This window comes from Chiloscyllium punctatum, chromosome 12 (genome assembly GCF_047496795.1).
Source record: "Chiloscyllium punctatum isolate Juve2018m chromosome 12, sChiPun1.3, whole genome shotgun sequence".
Lineage (NCBI taxonomy): Eukaryota > Metazoa > Chordata > Chondrichthyes > Orectolobiformes > Hemiscylliidae > Chiloscyllium > Chiloscyllium punctatum.
This window is the reverse complement of record NC_092750.1, coordinates 35,575,498-35,601,790: the sequence shown is the minus strand read 5'-3', so window position 1 is coordinate 35,601,790 and position 26,293 is coordinate 35,575,498. Positions and strand designations below refer to the sequence as shown.

General features: G+C 40.1%; 1 protein-coding gene across 4 annotated transcripts in view; it reads left to right on the top strand.

Annotated features, from left to right (window-relative positions):
* The first annotated feature begins 2,821 nt into the window (after window positions 1-2,821).
* tasora (transcription activation suppressor a) overlaps window positions 2,822-26,293 on the top strand; it is a 58,011-nt gene continuing 34,539 nt past the window's right edge. For all 4 annotated transcript variants that reach the window (XM_072582324.1, XM_072582325.1, XM_072582323.1 and 1 more), the window contains exons 1-7: window positions 2,822-3,310; window positions 14,179-14,327; window positions 14,407-14,499; window positions 21,058-21,130; window positions 21,297-21,388; window positions 21,788-21,922; window positions 22,089-22,213. In XM_072582324.1, coding sequence (XP_072438425.1) covers window positions 2,977-3,310; window positions 14,179-14,327; window positions 14,407-14,499; window positions 21,058-21,130; window positions 21,297-21,388; window positions 21,788-21,922; window positions 22,089-22,213 — 1,001 coding nt within the window. In that variant the 5' untranslated portion in view covers window positions 2,822-2,976. The remainder of the gene's footprint in view (window positions 3,311-14,178; window positions 14,328-14,406; window positions 14,500-21,057; window positions 21,131-21,296; window positions 21,389-21,787; window positions 21,923-22,088; window positions 22,214-26,293) is intronic.

Genomic DNA, 26,293 nt, shown 5'->3' with positions numbered 1-26,293 from the left:
CCCTGTTGTTGTTTCCTCTTATCTGAGGCCAATACAACATTGAGAAACTTATTTCGGAGGTCTGTTATATCTGGGTCAATAGATGATTTTTACTCCTTCATGCAGGAACCATTCTGAGCAGTCACTTTGAAGTTGATTTGTTTTATTACCAAGAATATTCTAGTCCTCCAATTATTACTTTAAGCTCACATGCTTCAAACTGCTCAACTTTGCCACTTGAACCACATACACATATGTTATCACATGACTATAACTTTCTTGCTTTATTTTTCTTGCCTAATTTGGACAAATGTGCAAGCAGCACATTCCCTCACCCACCAACACTCTTGAACACTAGCATCTAGTCAGTATGGTCAGACAGATCAGGAATATATATTTCTGATAGAAATAGAGTTCAATAAAGACAAGCATTGTTAAGTCTGTTCACACAGGAAGATGGTGCTAGAATCAGATGATCTAATGTGTGGTAAATCACAATGCAAGCTAGTATGAGTCAGCCTTGCAAACAGAAGAATCGGAAAACGTACAAGTCCTATTGCTCAGATAACTACAATATCCGGTCATTGCAGCTGTAAGAATATACAGTAGCTCTTTTCCCACACTTATAAACCTTAGACCTGAAAATTTCTGACTCTGCGAATGCAGTCTTGGAGATTGGAAAATAGGGGTGAGATGTGTTAGGATGGCTCTCTGATATATCTGCCAATGGGGCACTTTCAGAGGAGTGGGCAAGGAATCAAGTCCACTGCCTCTACACAGAGTTGGGCAGACATTAAATCTGTGAAGGTCCAAGTATGCAGTCATGCTAGTGTTTTTTTTAAACATAAACAATGGCATCAATAAGAAGATTTCCAATTATATAAAGAAAAATAACAAAGTAAGGTTTGTAATCACTACAGGTTTGAACTTTAATATCAAAGGATAGATTTGGTGGCACAGTGATTAGCAGCGCTGCCTCACAGTGCCAGGGACGCAGGTTCGATTCCAGCCCCAGGCGACTGTTTGTGTGGAGTTTGCACATTCTCCCAGTGTCTGTGTGCTCTAGCTTCCTCCAACAGTCCACAGGTGTGTAGGTCAGGTGAATTGGCCATGTTAAATTGCCCATAGTGTTAGGTGCATTAGTCAGAGGGAAATGGGTCTGGATGGGTTACTCTTCAGAGGATTGATGTGGACTTGTTGGGCTGAAGAGCCTATTTCCACTCTGTAGGGAATCTGATCTTCAGGACTAGCATTGAAACAAGTGACTTTCACTTTCGATGCTCTTGTTTTACAAAAATCAAAGCTGTAAATTACCATCATCACTGGCGGTCCTCATGGACAAGGATGACTCTCCTCCACTCTCTGGATGAGTCGGTAGGAGGCAGTACAGACCGATGTGGCTTCTGCAGACCCCTGCCACACTTGAGGCAAAAAGTGATCATGGGAAAGGGTGGGGCATTTGTGTGGCAGCATGCTCCTTATGCTGATTTTGCCTGGCTTCCGCTTTTGCTTGTTGCCAAGTCTCAAGGTTCTTGATGCCTTCCCAGATGGTCCTCCTCTACTTTGGACGATATTGGGCCAGTGATTCTCAGATGTTGGTAGGAATGCCACACTTCATCAGTGAGCCTTGAGGGTGTCACTGAAGTGTTTCCTCTGTCCATCTGGGGCTCATCATTTTGGAGCTGTGAGTAAAGCACCTGTTTGGGGAATCTTGTGTCAGTCATGCGGACAACATGTCCAGCTCATTGCAGACAATCAAGGGTGATCAGTGCCTTGACGCTGGGGACGTTGGCCTGGTTGATAATGCTGATATAGGTATGTCTGTCTTTCTGGCAGATTTGCAGGATCCTCCACAGGCAGCGTTGTTGGTACTGATACAGAACCTAGAGATGTCCGCTGTCGATAATCCATGTCTCAGAGCCATATAGGAGGGCAGGAACCACTATAGCTCTGTATTCCATGAGCTTGGTGTCAGAGCTGATGTTGTGGCCCTCAAACATCCTTTTCCTCAGACAGCCAAAGGCTGTGCTAGCACAATGGAGGTGGTGCTGGATTTCTCAACAACTGCTTTGGCTGACAGGACACTCCCAAGGTATTGGAAGTTACCAACATTCTCTCAGGCCTCCCCATGGTCCTTGATGATTGGGGTTTCATTCCGCAATGCTGGGCCAGGTTGTTAGAGGACCTTTGTCTTGCAGATGTTCAGGGTGAGACCATGCTCTCATATGCTTCCATAAAGGTACCGACAATGGTTTGGAGTTCATCCACTATAATAAGAATCTAAACCAAGCAGTTTGCCCCAGTTTCACAATCGACATCAGGATAATGGGACATTAATGACTATGTTTAACTCTTTCAATTGAACTGCTAAGGAGACATTGAGTTTCCAAAATATCATTAACCTCCTCCACTTACGAAACAGCATCTCGCATTGTAGGGATAAAACATTAAAATCAAAATGATAAAAAGCAAAGACACAAATGTGATGTTCATGAAACCGTTGCGTGACTATTATAGTTCAACCTCAACTACTTTATATTGGGGAGCCACTTGGCTGTTGTCTGGAGAGATTATTTTAGCTTGACTTCTTATGCTTGTGGCACCAATAAACGTCATGGACTTATTTTGCTGCACGAAGCCTTCTTTTTGGATGTTGTCTGATCACATTCTTCTCTGAAGTCGCCAAGTCAAGCTCTTGCAAGAAGTCCTCCCCACCTACAGCCTTGGACAGCTTCTCAAATAATGACCTCGGTGCGCCAGCCACCCCCTTTTATACGGAGCGCAGCCAGCCGCCCGCTGATTGGCCACTGTGCGGCCGTGGCCCCGCCCTCCTGTGCGCGAGGAGAAGAGGCAGAGGGAGCATGGCGCAGGGACATTAGAGAAGAGGCCGCGCTGCTGCTGCTGCTGTTGTTCACAGACACAAATATATATATTTATGAAGCGATATATATATATACTGTACATACACAGCCGCTCTCACATCGGGTACAAAACAAAATGGCTTCTCATAGCGACACTGAGGAGAAAGGAGCCCCGATTATGAGAGAGGACGATCGGGAGAGGCACGCGAGCAGTGAGAGCGCTCTCAGAGCCGGCGGCAAGGCGAAGCCATCGTCTCTCCTTCGAAACGCCTCGAAACCCAAACAACAAAATGGCGAACAAGCGAGCGGGCCGCTGGCAGGAAGCGGCGGCCCCGGGCTGCTCCGAGCCGACACGGCTCCTGCTCCTCAAACGTTCGCTGCAGAAAGCGAGGAGCACGGAGTTCAGAAAACCGCCGAAGATCATGTTCGGAAGAGTTTTCAGATCCCCAAGAAGAACAAAGAAAAGAAAGGTGCTTTAATGTCTTAACATGCAGCGCTTGTTTGCTTCTTGATGCTGGCCAGCAATTCATGTGCTCGTTGCTGGAAAGTGGCAGGGCACCATTTTTTTTTGACAGGGGTCGTTAGCAAATAAGAACATAAATACCCAATCTCTGTTTCTGCTTCTGACTCTTGGGACAGGTAAGTGGACCATAAGGCCAGCATGTGGTCTATGGTCAAAAATGTGGAAATCGATTCTTGTTATGGTTACCTACCAGATCTTCATGGTAGCTCCAACCATATAGGGCTCTCGCTTTTATGAGGTCTGCTGGAGAGACTGCTTACTCACACTTCACATTTCATCATCATCCGCATTGATGCAGTGGAGAGTTGGGGCATTATTGACCCTTTCCGTTCAATTTTATTCGAAGGAACATCCATTTCTTTGTCTCGTTAATCCGGCCACATGACTGACTTGATTCGTCCTGGCCACATTTAAAGGTTTGGGCCTGGTGGAAGACACTGGAAACGTGGTGATTGGTTTGAATATTCTTGAAATAGTTCCTTTTGCATGCCCTAAATGCCATTGGAATTGTCGAGGCTTGGATGGGATAATCCTGGTGGTTTCCTTTCGTACCTAATTTTCGGCTTTGAAAAGCTACCAAATTTGGGAAGTCAGCATCAGTTCTTCAATACTAGTTTATTGCTTACAGTTAAGAGGAAGCTCTTTTGTAATGTCTATAATCTATCTTTATTACCAGTGGTACAAGATGTAATTATACATTCACCGGATTCAAAGCTATAATAAAATATCTTGCGGCCGTTGACGTAAGTTTCTTGAAGGATTTATGATTTCTTTCTGTTTCATTATTCTTGAAATCGTTGAATGAAGGAGACTGTTCAGCCCATTGTGCCAACACCAGCCCTTCAAAAGAGTTGTCCAGTTTGAGTCATACTGTTTCTTCCTTTCCTCATTGCCCTACAAATGTTCCCTTTTCACATATATATTCAATTTTTTAAAGATAACATTTATTGTGTTTCTACCATTGAAGTGTCAAATATTTCTTTGTCTCCCTGGTATTTTCTACAATTTTTTTTAACTCCAGTAGCTGTTACCTTTTAGATTAAAGTGTAATGTAGCACCTACTGATGATCTTGGACATAATAGCTTAGCACCGTTATTAATATGCATTTGGAGTAAACAAGTAGAACGTCCTTCTTGACCAGTTGACAATTAGCAGTATATGCACTACTATTGGTATCTGGCCCAATTCGGCTCTTATGGTTACTTGCGGTTATCTTGTCAAAATTTGGAGATTTATTAATCTTAACGTAAACTAATCTGTTGTCATTGCCCCTATTTCAAGGGAGGTAAAAATCCTTAACTCCACTGCTCTTGCAAACTCCTGTCCCTACCCTCAATCTCCCTTTCTCTCCAAAGACTGTTCTCATCTTGGAACTTTTGTATGAATCCTTTCAATCAAGCTTCTACCCAGCTCACAGTACTGAGCAAGCTGTGAACTGAATCATAAATATGAGCAACAGTGTTAAACTTAGATCCCACTCTGTTCAACCCATCTGCAGTGCCTGTTATAATTGACACCACCATCCTCTCTCAGCACCTCTCCATTATCAGTCTTGGTTGAGACTGCTCTCACCAAGTTCCACTTTTAAATATCTAATCATAGCCAGAAGATTACTTTGGCTTATATTCCTCCTCTTATACTTTCAGAAGATTACTTTGGCTTATATTCCTCCTCTTATACTTTATCTCCAGTAGCTGCCTGGGCTCTCCTTGGTCGTCTCCTAGTTCTAACTTACAGTAAATCACCACCACCACCTAAGAAGACCATAAGAAATAAGGTTGTCTCACCCAACTCTTCCATTTTTGCTAATTTATCCTGTTCAAAATCCAGTACTGGATGAGCAGAAATTTCTTTGTTAGTCTGTGGTAAGACTGATACCATTGTTTTAGCTCCCACTCCAAACACTCTCTTCTTTCCCCCTAGCAACAGTCTTGAAATTACGCCAGTCTGTTAGCTTAGTTTACTCTGAGATAAGGTTTCTCTCACCAAGACCACCTATTTCCACTTTCAAAGTTGCCTGACATTGCTATGATTACATTTTATATGCAGAATCCTACATTCCTGACTTTGCTACACTAAACTTGACTATTCCAACATCTTCCTGGTGTATCTCCCAAATTCTCATCCCGAATTGTGTGATCATGCGATCTTTGATGTCATTCCGAACTCTGCTCCCCTTGTCCTTTACAGAAATTTATGACATTGTGAACCTACAGTTGTCACCTGATTGTGCATTGAATTTACAATTTCAAACTTGTTTCTAAATGCCTTCATGACTTTACCCTCATAATCTAATCTCCTCCACCCCTCACAATCCTCTGACACACCTGCACTTTGAATTCTGACTTATTTGCATCCCTGATTTTAAGTGCATCATGATTGATGGTCATGATTTCAGTTGCCTAGGCATTACTGCTTGTTCTATACCTCTCAACATAGATTCTCTCTCTTAAGACACTTTTAAACTTGTATCTTTTGGCCAAATTTTTTACCATCTGACTTCATCTCATTTTGTGGCTTTGGTCAATAATCTGGTGAATCACCTTGAGACTGGTCTTTGCTGGAAAATACCATATAAATGCATGTTATTCATTTTGCACAATATGACTGCAAATCTGCATTTTGAGGTAAATTATCATTGACTAATTATTAGGTGCATTTTAGCCAAGAAATAACTATTATTCCTATCTTCCCAGTTAATGCTTAAATTCCATGGGATCCAATTGAATTATTTAGTGATTTTATTGTTTCTCTTTGCAGTAACAGTGTAAGCATGAAAATATATGTTAGACATAAACTTTACACCGTCTTCCAAGTTTCCAATGTTCAGAGCCACTTTAATGAATCAGTTTGTGCATAAATAACTTTGAATTCAAACTTGGTTTGTGTAGTGCAATTGAAACCAAAAATTAGGCAAGTTCATGGTGCTTGCTATTATTTGATTTTTTTTTAGAAAAACAATTCGCGGTAAAGAAGCGATGTATGCCATGAGTTGAGTTGTCATGAGTAGATGACCATTATGCTACTCTTCACTATTGTTCTTGCAAAAATGGGAGCTCGTTGTCAAAAAAGAAAAATGCTTGATTTGTGTTGTAATTTATGGGTGAATGTCATTGGCCACTTAGGGCTAATACTGTGTAAGGGCACTGACCATGATGGAGTTCCTATATTTTGGTCCATAGGACCTTGAAAGCCTAGAATGGAAACAACTGAACTGCCAGTCTAATTCTTGCATGCCGTAAGTCAATTCCAGGGGCTTTCTAAAGAAAACTCTCGTTCCCTCAAATCAATCTTCCTGTCCTGCTTTCTGTCTCTATCCCGTTTTCCCTATTTTATTATGACTTTGTTTGTTTGTTTATTCTTAAATGTCATTGGTTACGGAGATGGACAATTTAACCCGAAAGTCATGAGTATCCAGATATACTGTTGATGTTGCCTTGCCACTATCAACTTCCACTCATTACATTTTAGCACTATAAATAACACTACCTGAAGAGTCAATAAATAAATATTTTAAAATTGGGCTTTGTGTGAAGTGTTCTACTTCTGGGCTATTGAAATGAATGATCTGATTAACTTTGTCAAAGCATGGATGTTTGTGAGGCTAACCACCTTCTTGTAAACAAATTTACGATGTACAGTTTATGGTTGATTCCTGATTACAGTGGAAGTGGATAATATATTGTAGCCAGCTGCTTGGAACTTGCATAAACTTGAAAAAGTGCTGGCCGAAACACTGCAAGTCTGGCAGCAGTGGTGGAGAGAGAAACAGTTTCAAGTTCTTTGACAATTCTTTGGAAATGAAAGGAGCTGTAAAATTATGGGTTTTATACTGTTGAAAAGGAGTCTGTTGGTCAGATAGTGAGTGTGCCCAGGGCAATAGACAAAGTGAGTGATAATGGGGAAATGGAGAAATAGGTACGTAAAATAGGTGTGAACGTTAGCTGTGAAAAGGAGAAAATAGGCCTGACTTGCTGACAGCAAAGTCAACAAGACCTGAACCAAAACATGGCTGGGGAAGGGTGCAGAATGTAAGAAACGTTGGAGTGCAAGCATCTTACTCTGACTTTATAGAACTCAATATTTGAGTTCTAGAAGCTGTAAAGTGCCTAACTAGAAAGTGAGGTGTTGTTCCTCCAGTTTGCATTCAGCTTTGGAAAACTTCAGCAGGCCAACAACAAAAGTGTTAGCGAAAAACTGAATGAACTGGAGATCTACGAACAAAAACAAAAATCTCCGGTCTGGCAGCATCTGTAGAGAGAAATCAGAGTTAATGTTTTGGGACCCCTGATGGAGGATGGACATGTAGAGGGATTGCATGCCCATGAAGAGGAGGCAGCTCAGGACTGTAAGCTGGAAACTATGGAACCTTGCAGCATACTTGAAGTTGATTTTGTGGTTGTAATTTGTGTTGCTTATGTGCTGGATAATTTAGGGGGGGGGGAGTGAAATAGATAACTTATGTATTGACTTGCTGAGTTTTCTTAAAAATACGAAGGTATCTAGCAGGTAGCCTTTCATAATACTCAGGAAATTAGAATATGATTAATTTGTTGTTACCTCTCTTTTCATCAGTGATTTCATGGTAACATTAGCTTCATTATGCATTACTTGTGTTTTAACTTCATATTTTAAAAAGAATCCTGCCAGCATTTTTAAATAGTCTTGCCCATTCGAAATGTGTTTCTTCAGGATTGCCTTGTACTAAAGTGTTCAAAAAAACACTTGCATATACCAGACCTGTAAGAAAGTGAAGTCATTTTCAGGTACACAATTAAAGTTACTTCTTTGTTGTTGATGATATTAATGATATTAATTTGTGTTAGAATCCTCACTTAAAATTGACAGCACGTAGTTAAGAATTAGGAGACCACCAAGAATGGATGTCTGGAGGACATGAGGTAATTCTTTGGGAGTAGGAAGAGGAGACATTGCAAGTGATTATCTGGGTACAGTTAGATAGGAGTCAAATCAGGTAAGAGCTGTGGTGACAACCAGGTCAATGGTAGCAGCCAGGTCTGAGGAAAAATATGCTTTATTTGGGCGGCACGGTGGCTCAGTGGTTAGCACTGCTGCCTCACAGCGCCAGGGACCCGAGTTCAATTCCCGCCTCCGGGCAACTGTGTGGTGTTTGCACATTATCCCCATGTCTGCGTGGGTTTCCTCAGGGTGTTCCGGTTTTCTCCCACAGTCCAAAGATGTGCAGATTAGGTGAATTGGCCATGCTAAATTGTCCATAGTGTTAGATGTAGGGGAATGGGTCTGCGTGGGTTGCTGTTCAGAAGATCGGTGTGGACTTGTTGGGCCGAAGGACCTGTTTCCGCACTGTAGGGAATCTAATCTAACTTCATCCAAGTTTTAAAAAAAAGAAAAAGCTTTGGCACAGTCACATGAGATGACTTTGGTACAAAAGCAAGGGTGGAAACCAGATTGGAAAGCATTTCAACATGGAGTTCTGGGAAAGATGGAAGCAGATTTGTGAAGATAACAACATGTATGAAAACTTTGAAGATAAAGGAAGGTTGCAGATTGGATGGTGGGGTCATTGATTCTTTTCAGAGTGGCAACACTTGCAGATTTGAGAAGGAAAAATAACAGCTGAAGAGCGTTAACCGTTTATGGTAAAATTGAACAGGCGGATCAGGAAGGAAAATTGGATGATCTGCAGTTTTGTGAAAATAGGAATGAGGGAGGAGTGGAGTTCCATATGTCAGATGAGCAGAGTGAGTATAAAAATAGACGAGAGACAGACAAACTAAAGAAAGCTCTATTTTTATGGCTACTTTGTTTGGAGGCATTACAGGAAGTTTTCGCTAGGTGAGATGGTGAAACGAAGGGATGTGGAAGGGGCAGTTGATGAGATTATTTCAGACTTGATACAAAGTCTGTGAACTCCTGGCATTTGTTGGAGGTGAGGGCAAAGAGGCAGGGGAGAGATATTTTTAGACTGCTTTCAGTTGAGGAAGAAGCCTGTGGTCACCTTTTTGCATTTCAGGGTGGTCTTGGAATTGTCAGAAGTAGTACTGTGAAACTTGATATATCTACATCATTATATTAAAAACGTTATGTATTAACTGCAACATTGGAAACTTGTTTTGCATCAGTTTCCAGGCTTGAAACGTATCAGGTGAATAGCAATAGAACTGTTATTTGATGTTCAAGCTTTGCAGCTATTTCCCAGTGCTTAGAATTAAAATGAAATGTCATAATGTAGAATTTTGCAACGCAGGAGGGCATTTAGTAATTTGAAAGAGATCAAATAATCCCTCTGCTGTTTTCCCATTGTCCTACATTTTTCTCTCCTTCATGTACTTACTGAATTACCTTATGAAAGGTACTGTTAGGTAACTTCACTTGGCTAAAAATTCTCACCATTGACCAGTTAATTGTTTCTCAATTAATGTTCTTGTTTTGATTATTCTGTCAGTGCAAATGTTAAACAAACTATTAAGACCCATAATAGTTTTGGACTCCTTTTATTAATTTGCCCTGAACTATCTCTGATCTGAGGACACCAATTTCTGCTGCTTCAGTCTTGTCCTGCCACCTTCAAAAATATGATTATTTTGAGGGAATATATTCTATATTGCTTCAAAGTATCCTGCTGCGATCAAATGCAAGTTGCTTTAGGTTTTATACACATAGGCGCACCTTCAATCAAATACTTCAGTACTAAGCAACAGTTACTGTTTAGTGTATTGATACAAACAACCATGAAAAGGGAATTCAATATAATGTGTGATTTTAATTTTCTGCACAGGAAGCAGCACATGTGATGAGTAAACTAAAGTTCCCAAAGGCTTTGTAGCTAGATATCTTGCTTCATAGTTGACTATAGCAGGGCAGGATGAACTTGTATGTTACCCAGTATTGCTCACTATCAGTTAAAGTTGTATAATGGTCAAGTCGGACATGGTTTGGTAGTTCAAACTGAAGACCAGTGAAGACAAGAAAGCATTGTCTTAATGTTGCTATTATTTAGATACACTTTTCTTTCTAAATTGAAATGATAGGAAAATTAGAGAGCTGGTGTAATTTCTTCTAGTAGCCAGAATCTATAGGTACATCATGAAGACTCACGTGTCAAAATTTCTCTTTAATTTTATCTGTCAACAAAAAACAAATCGAAAAATCTTGAGCAAGTTTGTAGAGTCATATAACATTGAAACAGACCCTTCAGCCCACCAGCTGTGCTAACCAGCAAACATCAAATTACAGTAATCCACATTTATCTGCACTATGCCCTGGCATTTTAAGTGCTCATCCAGATACTTGAATGTTATGAGAGTACCAGATTTCATCACCCTCTCAGGCAACATGTTCCATATTTGTTGGAAGAGACTTCTCAGTAAGGTTTTCAGCAACTAGGAGAAAGTGAGGACTGCAGATACTGGAGAGTCAGAGTAAAAAACTGTGGTGCTGGTAAAGCACAGCAGGTCAGGCAGCATCCAAGGAGCAGGGTAGTTGACTTTTCAGGCATATACCCATCATCAGGAATGTCTGAACCTCTGAGTGAAAAAAAAATTCCACTGACCTGTTCAAAACCATTTTTCACCTTAAATTTGTCCCCTCTAGTCTTTGACATGTCTGCTACTGGAAAAATACTCTTACTATTTCATAAGTAGAAAGTATGTCGTGTAAGGTTTTAAAGGATGTGTGTGAAAGATTTGCAAGCTTCTGAATCACTCATTTTGAGAATACTCATACAGAAGAAATGTGTCTTAACTTGAGGCCTGTTGTATCACAGCAGTAATGAGCTTGTTTCTCCTTTCGATTCCATTTCTTTGAGCTGTTTGGGAAGGGTCAATTGTATGATCAATTGAGGAATATTCAGGCAAATTTCTTCTTTGATCAGTGTCTGAAAGAAATGTATCCAAGGTACAAGAGGTGAGAACATAAAATGGGGAATTAGCTGCATGTTCCAGGAATGTGGCACCTTGAAATTTCTTAGTCTCACTCAGCACATGGGGGTGATAGTACCAGTCATTACTAGTAGTGCACAAGTGCTGTGGCAGTGGGAGGTGGGCTGAATCTTTTTGGAATTCTTTAATTCTACACATTTAGGCAAAGTTCCGCCATGTCATATAGCTGCCAGTGTTGCTGTTATGGGTATGCATGTACATGTACATGTAATGTAGCTAGTCAGTGTTAATGAAAATATCCAGTCTGGTCAGCTTAGTGACCACCAGTCAGCTGTAATGGTGTAGACTCAGTCATTACATTCTCTCTCTAAGGTGATTCTTTAGCAACCTTATGTAAAGTAATGATGTCATAATGTAGAACAGGTACACTGAGGACATCTTTTGCTTTGCATCCCTGAGGTTGGGTTTTAGATAGGTATATGATATCAGCTAATAGTTGTTTGCATAAATTTTTTCCCTGTGATGATCAGATTTATAAATCTTTTATACTGATTTGCTGTCTGTTGTAGTCATCCACAAGTGTGAATATTTTAACCATTGGTTATTGTGAAAATTCAGCAATCATATGAAGTCAGGTCATTATTTTCATTAACTTGTACATAATACTCCAACTGAGACCTAAAGCAGTGATTTATAAATGTTTAGTGTAACATCCTTTTGTAAAGAGGCAACAGCGAGTACAAAAAACATACCAAGTACTTTTTTAACAGCCTTCTTTGCTTATCCCACTACCTGCGAAGACTCGTGTATCCACACCTCCAGGTGTTTCTGATCCTGCACCCCTTCAAAACAGTGCCATATAATCTCTTGCTATGGAAAGGCCTATTTCCATACTTCGCTTCTTTTTCACCTGCAGCTTGCCTTCTGTTTTACTTTGAAATTCTGTCTCGTATACTCAATATAATATGTACATGAACAGTAGTGATCCAAATTCTGATCGGGGGCATCACCGCCTAATTCCCTCTAGTTTGACAAGCCACTTCTGTCTATCCCTAACTCGACTCCAATTTTGGTTTCACAATGCTACTGCACCTTTAACCTTATGTTCTTCAGTTTTACTAATATTATGCTTTATGAAACTGCTTTTGAAGGTCCATATACATATTAATCACACTGCCACCTTAAACCTTGTGACGTCATCAAGATTTGAGTTAAACAAATCCATAGTTGGCAACACATGATGTGATCAAGACATAGGAAATATGCAAAGGGGTGTAGATGGATTGAGTGAATAGGCAAAACCTCACAGGCCTATGTAGGAAAGTGTAATGGCAGCATTTTGGTAGGAAGAATCAGAAGGCATTATTATTTAAATAGTGGAAGATTCCTAAAAAGGATCTTTGAGTCATAGAGATGTACAGCATGGAATCAGAACCTTCGGTCCAACCCGTCCATGCCGATCATATATCCCAACCCAATCTCGTCCCACCTGCGAGAACCTGGCCCATATCACTCCAAACTCTTCCTATTCATATACCCATCCAAATGCCTCTTAAATGTTGCAGTTGTACCAGCCTCCACCACTTCCTCTGGCAGCTCATTCCATACACGTACCACCCTCTGAGTGAAAAAGTTACCCCTGAGGTCTCTTTTATATCTTTCCCCTCTCACCCTAAACCTATGCCCTCTAGTTCTGGACTCCCCGACCCCAGGGAAAAGACTTGGCCTATTTATCCTATCCATGTCCTTCATAACTTTATAAACCTCTATAAGGTCACCCCTCAGCTTCCGACACTCCAGGGAAAACAGCATCAGCTTGTTCAGCCTCTCCCCATAGCTCAAATCCTCCAACCCTGACAACATTCTTTTAAATCTTTTCTGAACCCTTTCGCGGTTCACAACATCTTTCCGATAGGAAGGAGACCAGAATTGCATGCAATATTCCAACAGTGGCCTAACCAATGTCCTGTACAGCCGCCACACGACCTCTCAACACTCTGACCAATAAAAGAAAGCATACCAAACACCGACTTCACTTGATCTGGGTGTTACTGTGAATTATGTACAAAATATTACCATGCCAGTGCGGCAAGTAATTAGGAAGGCAAATTAAATTGCGATCTTTATTGGTGAGGGTTGGAGTTTAGAAGACTGAGAGGTGATCTTAATGAAATAAAATTTTCTGAGGGGGCTTGACAGGGTAAAGTTTGAAGTGTTTTCACTTGAGAAAATCTCAAACTAGGGGACATAATTACAAAGTAAGAGAATATTCATTTACAACTGAAATTCGAAGGAATTTCTTCTCAGGGTAGTGAATGCGTAGAATTCTGCACCTCGGAGTTCAACAGGCTTGATCACTGGAAGTATGAAAGTGAAGGCAGATAGATTTTTAAAATATTGAAGAGTTGAGGTCTGAGAGCAGCCAACACGAAATAGGAGTCAAAGCCTGGGCTAGTTGTCAATGAGTGTAAGAGTGGCCTTGTGTCCTTAAGAGTCTTGCTCCTGTTTCTTCAATTTCTGTAGTTAGGGTATATTTTTCTTAGTAACAGTTAAGTTTAAGGCATAACAAAGAAAACTTTGACTTCTGAAAAAGGTGTTTAGGAAACATTTTGAGGTTTTTGTTTCCCTAACTTTGGTTTAAAAGTCCAGTAGGCCACTTATATACTTAATGTTCTTGTGTGCAAAAGTGAACTGATATTTCTCTTTCTTATGGCAATGTGCTTCTTTTCGATGGTATGGTTGAGTTCAGGAATTTAGTTTTGTGGAGAGGTTTGGCTGTAAATCACATTCTGGTGCATTAGTGCATTTTGCATCATTAAGTCAACTCCCAACAATGCGATGATTTCTGCAATGCTTATTGATAATTGCAGACTACAGTAACAAAAAAAGTTGCAAACTAGAGGAAATATAAAGTACCTATGCTGCTTTTATAATAATTGACTTTTTTTTCAGAGCTTTGTCAGCTAGTACCAGTAGACTCCAGAGAATTTAAACAAGACATTTTGAAAATTCTTAATTCATCTTACTTGGATACCTCATCCAGTGCTAACTTCACTTATGTGAAAGCTAGTATGGTTCACAGTGAGCGATTAGAAAAAGAGGTTAGTATATTTGATCATTTTGACTGAATTTATTTTTTTTTCTGAATTGTATCCACATAGTTTTTTTTTAAAATTCCAGTACATGGAAAAAAGGAAGGAGCTGAGAAATGAAGGTCGAACTGAAAAGGAGTTGACAGAATCATATGCATTCTTACTTCTTGACACTTCGCAAGTATGTATTGCACCTTTATCTTGGGTGATTTTTTTTCCCAAAAGTAGCCTGATATGCGCTGCTTTTATATTACATATTGTTACTTGACCACTTAGCAGCTTAAAGTTTGTGCAGCAGACACATCTGCCCGTGTTAACCTCCCAACATGTTTATGAGTCACGTCAAATCTAAGTACCTCCAACTCAAGTTTGCACTCAGTGAACATTACTAATTGAATGTTAAGGGCAGCTTTAACTTAAAATTTGAAAGTTCTTTGTTTTAATTTTGGTGTTAATGCCAAATCAATTTGTAGAGATTCTTGATTTCATGTTTTTTTAAGCAGCTTGACAAAACTGAGTACAAGTCTATACATATCAGTAACTAACTGCTGTAAGCAAATGGAAATGTCCATTTTAGAACAACGTAAGTTAATTGTTTGAGCATGTATATACTTGATTATTATTTAAGTGCATTATATTTCCCTCATTGGAAATTTTGAACTGCATACCCATTGCTATGCATTTGAGCATCTTTCACACGTAGTGGCAGTGAAGCCTAACTTGGTTGGTTCTGCACAAATTAAATGCTAAGCATATAAAAATGTAACAGTATTGCAGGCAAGAGGTTTAATTGTGTTTTGTATGAAGTCCAGGTCAGTGACATGGTGTCAATTTGTTCGAGCAAATATTTTTTGTTCACTAATCCCCTTGATTTGTCTAAACTCCCTGATCTGTGATAATATTAATCTGCCACCAGGCCATTAGAAAGTACAACTATGTCCCCCTAAATATGTCACCCTTCGACAAGTTGCCGCACATGCTGCATAAGATAAGGCTGCATAGTAATAAGGGTAGAGTATTAACGTGGATAGAGGATTGGTTGACTAACAGGAAGCAGTGGGGGATAAATGAATGCAATCAGTGACTAGTGATGGACCTCAGGTATCAGTGTTGGGACCAATATTATTTACAATTTATATTGATGATTTGGAGTTGGGGACCACATGTACAATGTCAAAATTTTCTGATAACACTAAGATGAGTGGCAGAGCAAAGTGCAGAAGATTGTGAAACTTTGCAGAGGAACATAGATACATTGAGTGGGCAGAGGTCTGGCAGATGGGATACAATATGAGTAAATGTGAAGTCATACATTTTGGTAGGTGAAACAGCAAAATAGATTATTACTTGAATGGTAAAACGTTGTAGTATGCTGATTTGCAGAGGGACCTGGGTATCCTTTTGCATGAATTGCAGAAGGTTGGTCTGCAAGTACAACAAGTAATTAGGAAGGCAAATGGAATTTTGTCCTTCATTGCTAAAGGGGTTGAGTTTAAAAGCAGAGAAGTAATGTTACAGCTGTACAAGGTGCTGGTGAGGCCACACCCAGAGTACTGTGTGCAGATTTGGCCTCCTAACTTAAGAAAGGATGTACTGCCATTGGAGGGGGTGCAGAGGTGGTTCACTGGGTTGATTCCGGAGTTGAGGGGGTTGGCTTATGAGAAGAGGCTGAGTAGATTTGGATTATGTTCATTGAAATTCAGAAGAATGAGGGGGGATCTTATAGAAACATATAAAATTATGAAGGGAAATGATAAAATTGAAATAGATAGGATGTTTCCACTGGTAAGTGAAACTAGGACAAGAGAGCATGGCCTCACACAAGTTTAGAATTGAACTGAGAAGGAACTTCTTTACCCAGAGGGTTGTTAATCTGTGGAATTCTATCCCTAGGGAAGTAGTTGACACAACTTCGGTAATCGCTTTTAAAGCTAAGGTAGATTTATTTTTTGAAAAATAAAGGAATTAAGGGATGTGGTGAAAACATGGGTAAGTGGAGCTGAGTCCTTGAAAAGATCAGCCATGACTTTATTGAGTGGTGGAGCAAGCTTGAAGGGCCAAATGGCCTACTCCTGCTCCTAGTTCTTATGTTCTAAAAGCTGATGTTATCTTCCTTTGTTCTGAGGTCCTACAAAATTCTCTTTTGCTTGAATGTCACCCTATTTAATCCTTGTTTTGAGGTTTCCCAAATCAACTTTTTTCTCTACTGACAATGCTGAGACCTTGCTGATCTAAATGTATTAATATACAATATAACTGCAATTGTGATATGCATCCCTCCTCTTCATCGTTGCCCTCATTTCGTAATCTCCTTTTACAGCCATGGTGCTGTTGTTTTATGGCTTCACTGTTATTGCCATTATAAGTTACGGGTGAGGTAATGGCAGTGTGGTAATGTGCTGGATGAGTAGTCTGGTGACCCAGGCCAATGCGCTAGAGGCATGGATTTGATTCACACTGAAACACCTACAAAATTGTACAGATTGCTGGAATCATTGAAGGCAAATCCAGTCCTGCCTGCTGATCTAGCAACACCATACTTTGGAAAGTCAAGGTTGGAGTATGGTTAGGAACAATGTCCCACAGACTAGTCAAGGAACGTTTAGAAACTGAATCCTATTAATCCTATTAACAGAATCATACCTTAGAGACAATGTCCCAGACAACACAATGACCAGGTTTCCCTCCAATTTTCATTTTGGCTGAGTGGCCCTCTGAAACACATGTGCTGCAGCGCTGTCTGGTACTGGAATCAGTCTTTCTCAATGTTGAACACTCATTGGAAAAGGCACTGAGATGGGCAAGGGTGCAGATGTCCTCTGGTAGGGGTACGTTTATGTCTCTCACCATGAGTGGAGCAGGAGCACCACTGCTTACCAAGCTGGCCAAGTCTTAAAGAGCATAGTTGCTAGACTAGTTCTATGGCAGGTGGTGAGGGAACTAACATGGGGCAAAAACCTACATATCCTCATTCACCAATCTATTTGCCCCAGATAGAACTGCCAGAGATCTTGCATTTTAAATTTGAGTGGGTTTTTTTGTAGAAGTGACAAAGATGATTGAGGTTAGAACAAAGTAGACTAAGTGGACTTTATAAAGCATTTGACAAGGTCCTTCATGGTAGGCTGGTCCAGAAGATTAAGTCACATGGGATGTGTGGTGAGTTGCTAAGTTGGATACAAAATTGGCATGGTCATAGAAGACAGAGGGTGATTGTGAAGGGGTGTTCATCTGCCTGGAGGTCAACGACCAATGGTATTCCGCAAGGTTTAGTGTTGAGACGTCTGTTGTTTGTGTGATGTATACATAAAATGATTTGCATGATGATGTAGGTCTGATTGATAAGTTTGCAGAACACTAAATTGGTGGAGTTGCTGATAGTGAGGAAGGTTGTCAAGTGGATACAGAAGGATATAAATCAGAAGGAAAGTTGGGCAGAGAAATGACAGATGGAATTTAATCCATCTGTCATTTCTCTGCCCAACTTTCCTTCTGATTTATATCCTTCTGTATCCACTTGACAACCTTCCTCACTATCAAAGTGTGAGATGATGCACTTTGGGAAGTCAGATGCAAGAGGAAAGTGTACAGTAAATAGCAGGACCCTTACGAATATTGATTTATAGACCGATCTTGAGGTACTCCCTAAAAGTGGCAACGCAAGCAAATAAGGTGGTAAAGAAGGGGTGCAGCAAGCTTACCTTAATTGGTAGGGGCATTGAGTAATGAATTGAATCCGATTTGAGCTTTGTATGTGTTGGTGGTGTGGACAGATGGCTTAGTGACTAACTCGTCAGTATTTCAGGAACCATGATTTTTATTTTTGCAACCATTACAAGATACTAACTTCAGAGTATTAATGGTAACTTGTAAGAGTTTTGTGAGTAGACAGATTAAACATTGGAGAGCATCTGCTTTAAGTTAGAAAGGTCAGGAATTGATTTATTTTACTTCGGTGAAACACTGATTAGGTGGAAAGTGTTTGGTTTCATTTTTCGGAAATCCTTGTTGAAGTTAGATCTATAAAATAATTCTTTTTAATCCCCTTTAGCATCTTGAATGCCTCAACTAAATCTCCTCTCCTCCTTCTTAACTACAAAATTGGCTTGATGGTAGGAGACAGTTGTTTTGCGGACTGGAAGCCTATGATCACTGGTGTTCTGCAGGGATCAGTGCTGGGTCCACTGTTGTTATTTGTATAAATGATTTGGATGAGGGTTTAGGAAACATAGTTCATAAATTTGTGGAATACAGCAAAATTGTTGGTATAGTGGACAGTGAGGAGTAGCAAATGGAGTTTAATTTGGACAAATGAGAGGTGTTGCATTTTGGTAAGACAAACCAGGGCATGACTTACACAGTTAATGGTAGGGCCCTAGGGTGCGTTGTTGAACAGAGAGACCCAGAGGTTCAGGTACATAGTTCTTTGAAAGTTGGGTCACAGGTAGACAGGTTGGCCTTCATTGCTGAAACCACGGAGTATAGGAGTTAGGGTGTCATGTTGCAGTTGTACAGGACATTTGGTGGGATCACATTTGGAGTACTGCATCAGTTCTGGTCACCTTGCTGTAGGAAGGATATTGCTAAAATAGACTTGAGTATTGAAAAGATTTGCATGGATGTTGTTAGGACTGGAGGGTTTGAGTTATATGGATAGGTTGGAACTTTATTCATTAGAGTATAGGATGTTGAGGGGTGACCTTGTAGAGGTTTATAATATTATTAGGGGCATAGATAAGGTGAATAGCAAAGGTCTTTTTCCTAGGATAGGGAGTTCAAAACTAGAAGGCATAATTTAAAAGAGAGAGGAGAAAATTTTAAAAGGAAACTGAGGGGCAGCATTTTCCCACCATGTATGTGGAATGAACTGCCAGAGGAAGGGATAGATGCAACGTATTTGGAGAGGTACATAAGCAAGGTTTCAAGGCATATGGGCTAAACGTAAGCAACTGGGATTAGTTTACTTTGGGAAACTTGGTTGGCATGGGTGGGTTTGATCAAAGTCTGTTACTGTGCTGTATGACTCTGACTCTAGAGAGTATAGGTCTATACTGCTCCAATGTCTCTTCATAATATACACCCTTTATGGAATCAATCCAGTGAACTTCCTCTCTACTGCCTCCAATGCAATGAAGTCTCCTCAAAAGTAAGGGAACCTAAATTGTACACAACACTCCAGGACCTATCTCCCTAATGTCTTGCAAAGTTGTGTAGCACTTGCTTTGTTTTATAGTCTATTCCTTCATCAATAAATACCAAAATTCTATGCGTCTTATTACCTGCTGTTACCTACACACTCGTTTTCTGCAATTCATGCAGAAGGGCACTTGGATTCCTCTGCGTTGAAGCACTCTGAAGTTTCTCTTCATTTAGTTCCTCTGACCAAAATTGATAACCTCACACTTAATTCACGTTAAACTTCATCTGCTAGATTTTGGACTATTCACCTCACATATCCATATCTATTTGTAAATTTCTTATTGCTTCATTGCAACTTTATTTCTCATCTATTTTAGTGTTACCTAAAATTTTGGTATAGTACTTTCTATTCCTATGTCCAGATCCATAATATAGATTACAGGATCTGGGACTGAACCCTGTGACATCCTGCGAGTTACACCCAACCAGAGAAAGACTCATTTATCTCTGCTTTTTGCTAGTTTGCCAGTCCTCTAGCCAAGCTGATAAATTAGCCCTAATCTATATGAACTTCCCTTGTTATTAAAATTTTTTGCAGCACCTTGTCAGATGCCTTCTAGAAGTCCAGATATACGATATCTACAGGATGTCCATTATTCACCTTGTTACATCTTCGAAGCAAATTAGTCAAATGTGATTTGCCCCTTCATTAAGGCCATACTGACTCCATTGAATTGTGTTTTGACGTTTCAATTGCCCTCTTATTATTTCCATAATAATGGATTCTAGCAATTTCCCAGTTATGCTTGTTAAACTGACTGGTCTCTCCTTCCCTGCTTCCTGCCGCCTTCCCTTTTTGAATAAGGCATTCTTTTAAAATGTTCCAAATCACTGGAACCTTGCCTACATGCAAGGAATTTTGGAATATTATAACAAGTGGATCCATTATCCTTTCTGCCACTTCCTTTCAGACCGTACGATATACGTCATCACACCCTGGGATTGTTTGTATTCAATCCCAATAGTTTGCTCATTTAAGTTGCCATTTTTCCGCCCATAAGAGATGTTTGCCCTCCATATCACTACATCAGTTCCAGCCCTTTTTGAGGTGATGTATCATGTACATAGGTAATATTTCAAGGTTTACGAACATCCTTACAACCATCTATTTGGCTTGTAGCTACAATTTCTGCTTGAAAATGAAGACCTTTTCAGAATACATTTCTGTAGGCATTTTGTCTCTTTCAGCTGATAGTCTTGCAAAGTCTTACTAGTAGAGTAATTTTGGGTTCCTTTCTTCATTCCTATAATGCATATAGTAATTGTCTTTCAGTGTCACCTCAGCTCAAAATATATTGGAGGCCCTGGAACTTGTTTGCTATAGGAGATATGTGGTTATATCTAAAAACAATGTGATGATGACAGTTATATGTACGTCCATAATATTCAGTGCTCCAGATAGAGAAGATTAATTTATACATTATGTAGAGGATGCATATAGTGAAAACACTCCAAAGTAAATATTCCATCTTTTTAAATTTTATCTATATATTTATAAATGAATTGATGGCTCTGGGATAACCGTATGTTTCCTCACCAGGTTCCCATTATTTGTGAAAGAGGATTGCCTGTGGGGCACTCAAAAGTAACAATTCTTGGAAATCCAGCAATGGGTAAAATAAAAAATTCTGAAACATTTAAAGATGCATTGTATTTTCGATGACCTTTATGTTCTTGCTGAAATTTTGAGCGTTTAATTTTGATCATTAATCTAATGAAAACCTTTAAAAACAATGATTGAGAGTATAATGTTTGCACCCAACCCCCTCCAAATCACAGGTGTTTACCTTTCAAAATATTGTGACATACTTCAGCCCAATCCTTTGGATAGTGGAAGGAAGGCCGAGATGATGATTTTCAAAATCATAAAGGTAAAGCCTGACTCTTTTTAAGCCAGCTGTTATGTTTTCACTTTTCTCCCTTGTCTCCAGCATCATTATATCTCCTTTGAAATGAAATGTACTTATTATGTTGTTTTAATATTAGTTTGTAGAACAAGGAAGAAATACCAGTGTTGAAAGACATATTTTGTCTTGTAATTATATTTGTTATAATTTCTAATGTGGTTGATGAATCTTCACGAATTATAAGGGAAGGCATTGAATAGATGCTAATTGCAGATTGTTTTTTGTGTGAAAAGTACTGATTGACCTTCTGTGATCTGTTTGTGCGATGTAGACCCTATCAAATTTTTCATTTGAAAATGGTGAACCATTTCATGATATATTAACATATGTTTAATTTTTACTTGTTTAATTTCAATTCTTCAGGGAAGAGTAAAGGCTGTATTTGATAACACCACCAAGAATTTAACCCCTCCGACTCCGAAACATGATTGCCATGTGTTTAGAAACCTTAACCGGGTCACTTCACTGTTCACTTACAGAGCATTTGACCTTACACAGGTATCTTTACAAAGTTTCATGCATCTGAAATAATAAGCATTTGACTTAATTTGTTCGTAATTTTTGAAGGTGCAAATTCAGTTTATTGTTAATGCCAAATGATAGAAAATAATAGATAAATTAACTGTTTGCTTCACTGGGTTAACATTATACTTTGATTTTTCAGTTTTATCTTTATGAATTTGGAAATGAAGGCATGCGACAGTATCCCCGACATGTTTGCCCATATGCTGTGGTATCCTTTGTTTACAAGGAAAAGATTCCAAAAATACCAAAGCCGGTTGTGCTCAGGTAAGAAAAATGTGTGTGAAATTTGCATTCTGTGAATTAACAGACTATCTGGAGCAGGCAGAACAAGCTGTCGGAGGGTGTATTAGTCATGAGCTGTCAGCCAACAGTGGCTGCTATGGGGTTCTGAAACTTTAGCAGCTGTGAGATCCTTTTAATTTTTTTTAAATTGATGGGCACAGTCTAGATGCATAATATTTGAGGCCTGATTCCAGCTCCAAAAAATGCAGTGAAAAGGAACTTATTGAAAATACTGCCATAGCTTTTCTCATGTTCCACAGTTCTCATTGTATGTGGTCATTACAATTTTCAAGCCTCAAAATGGAGTCACGGAGGGGAAAGTATTGGACCAGAGAAGTGCCCGATATCAGCTCATATAATTAGAACTTTGTAATCTTATTTGCAAACCAGTGCCATATGTTTTGGTTTTATCTGTAAGGAAGAATATTGCGTTAGATGAAATCAGTTGAGTCAGTACAGATGTTGGCCTGAATCTTGAATTTCCTTGTGGTTCATTATCTTGTTGGTTGATAATTTAACAGACAAAAAAAATTTATGAATTTACAAATTATACTTTGACTCTCTCCTGTTCACCACCCTACTATAAGGCTGCACAGTAGTAGAATTTGAATTGAGTAAAAAAATCTGAAATTAACGTAACGATGACTAATGTCAACTATCGTCAGAACCAAAGTGTTTCACGAGAGGTCTTCAGAGAAGAAAGCTGCTATCCTTACCCAGCCTGGCTACACATGACTCCAGACTCTTAGCGAGGTGGTTGCCTGTTAAGTGCACTCTGAAATGGTCCAGCAAGTCTCTCGGTTGAATCAGCCACGAGAAATGAAACAAGAAATGACACCGGACAGACCACCTGGCATTGACTAAGGCACTGGAAACTATGAAGGCATACATTGACCCTGCAAAGTCCTCCTTATTGACATGTGGGGGCTAGTGCCAAAATTGGAAAACTGTCTTGCAGATTAGTCCAGCAACAGTTTAGCATAGTTATAATCCTCAGAATTATATCTTACACACAACATCCCAAACACAAACATTACTATCTGTGGGTATGTCCTGTACCACTGGCAGCAGAGGTAGTAGCAAAGTTGTTTCAGGTCAGGAGTGATCTGCATTAAGAGTCTTCAGCATTGTACCGAAGGGTCTGTTTCCATGCTGTACATCTCTATGACTCTGACCTAAAGTGAAACATGGGTAGGAAGTTTCCTGCTGATTAGTGCTGACCCCCTGTGAATCGGTGTTCGTTCATTTTGAACAGCACTTGGAGGAAGTACTGAGGTTGTAATGGTGATTATATTCTGGTGAGAGTCTTAAATGTCCACCACCAAAAGTGGCTTGGAAACATCAATATTTACTGAGCTGGGTGAGCCCTAAAGTACATAGCTGCTAGATTGGGTCAGCAGCAGGTGGTGAGGGGGCGAATACGAGGGAAAAGCATGCTGTACTTAAGGCTCGCCCAGTCTGCTTGCTGCAACTGTCCATGATGGTATTGGTGAGAGTGACCACCGCACAGTCCTTGTGGAGATTAAGTCCAGTTTCAACATAAAAGTGCCCTTTAATGTGTTTTGTGACACTTATCACTGTGCTAAATGGGATAGACTACAAACGGGTACTTCAGCTCCAGACTGTATTTGCATGATGCAATATGGGCCAACAGCACAGCCGAATTGTACTCCAAAGCAACTTGCAACCTCATGGTACAGCAAAACACCAAATCTGCTATTGCCGTCAAATTAGTAGATCAGTCCTGGCTCAACAAGCAGTGTAGGAGGGCATGCCATGTGCAGCAAAATGCAAATGTAAACATGAAGAGGATTCTGGGTAATCCAAGATGGAGGACGGGAAAAATTTCTGGCTCTAACAACTCCTTTATCGAGATATTTTAGGTGTTGAGGTGATTTCCTCGAATTTCAGGAGCAGCAGTTACTGTTTTATATGCTGTTGCATTGTTTTGGAAATTTGGGAAAAAAAAGTCAAAACAACAGTTTTAAAAGGAAGAAGAACAAACACAGGAAGTACATGGTGAGGTCAGCACAGGAGAGAGAGAAAGAAACTGACATAGCAGTGAACCTGCACAGTTATTGCCTTTGATTGAATTCATGTATCGCTGGACATTGGAGCGTGTCTGGGAAAATGAACAAACAGTGAAATTCACAACTGATCTTGGAGGAACTGTTTGGGCGAAGTTCACATCACAGAAGCAGTTTTTAAGTGGGACCTACAGAAAGTCTGCAGTAGTGAGTAAAGTGGGTTCTTCCTTGATTATGTTTTTTGGGATATGTCTCTTGATTAAACTTAAAATATAAGCCATAACTATTAATTTGACCTGGGGCAGTGTTTTGTAGAGGAATAACGGTGTTATTTTCTGGTCTGTAGTTTGTGAAGGAGCAAAAATGGCCTTTAGTAGAGTGATTTGCGCTTCTTGTCAGATGTGGGAGTTAAAAGAGAGTTAAGGGTTACTGTGGATTATATCTGCAATAAGTGCTGTTGGTTGCGGATCTTATCAGATCGAATGGATTGGTTGGAGAGACAGTTAGAAGCAACGAGGAATTTGCAACAGCAACAGTATTTGATGGGGGGGGGGGCGGGGGGAGGGAGGGGGGGAGGTCTCAGATGCAGTCACATAGATGGGTTAACTCTAGGAAAGATAAGAGAGGTAGGCAGCTAGTTCAGGAGCCTTATGTGGCTATACCAATTTCAAACAAGTATGCTGCTTTGGAAAATGTAGGGGGTGATGGATTCTCAGGGGAATGTAGCACGAACAGCCAAGTTTCTGGTATTGAGACTGGCTCCAATGCAATGAGGGATACGTCGCGTTCCAAAAGATCAATTGTGTTAAAGGACTCTCTAGTCTGAGGTACAGACAGACGTTTCTATGGCCAGCAGCATAAAATCAGAATGGTGTGTTGCTTCCCTGGTGCCAGGGTCAAGGATGCCTCAGAGAGGGTGCAGAATGTTCTCAAGGGGGAGAGGGGCCAGCAAGAGGTCATTGTCCACATTGGAACCAATGACATAGGAAGAGAAAAGATTGACATTCTAAAAGGAGATTGCAGAGAGTTAGACAGTAATTTAAAAAGGAGGTCCTCAAGTGTAGTAATACCAGGATTATTCCCGGTGCTATGAACGAGTGAGGGCATGAATAGGAGGTGAGAGCAGATGAATGTATGGCTGAGGAGCTGGTGTATCGGAGAAGGATTCACATTTTTGAACCACTGGAATCTCTTCTGGGGTAGAAGTGACCTGTACAAGAAGGACGGTTTGAACCGAGATTGGAAGGGGACTATATTGACAGGGAGATTTGCTAGAACTGCTCGGGAGGATTTAAGCTAGTAAGGCGGTGGGGTGGGACCGAGGAGATAGTGAGGAAAGAGATCAATCTGAGACTGGTACAGTTGAGAACAGGAGAGAATCAAACAGTCATGGCAATCGGGGACAAGGTAGGACAAATAATTTAAACTGCATTTATTTTGATGCAAGGGGCATAACAGGGAAGGCAGATGAACTCAGGGCATGGTTAGGAATATGGGACTGAGATGTCATAGCAATTACAGAAACATGGCTTGGGGATGGGCAGGACTGGCAGCTTAATGTTCCGGGATACAAATGCTACAGGAAGGATAGAAAGGGGGGCAAGAGAGGCGGGGCAATGGCCTTTTTGATAAGGGATAGCATTACAGCTGTGCTGAGGGAGGATATTCCCAGAAATACATCCAGGGAAGTTATTTGGGTGGAACTGAGAAATAAGAAAGGGATGATCACCTTATTGGAATTGTATTATAGATCCCCTAATAATCAGAGGGAAATTGAGAAACAAACTTGTAAGGAGAACTCGGCTATCTGTAAGAATAATAGGGTGGTTATGGTAAGGGATTTTAACTTTCCAAACATAGACTGGGACTGCCGTAGTATTAAGGGTTTAGATGGAGAGGAATTTATTAAGTGCGTACAAGAAAATTTTCTGATTCAGTATGTGAATGTACCTACTAGAGAAAGTGCAAAACTTGACCTACTCTTGGGAAATAAGGCAGGGCAGGTGACTGAGGTGTCAGTGGGGGAGCACTTTGG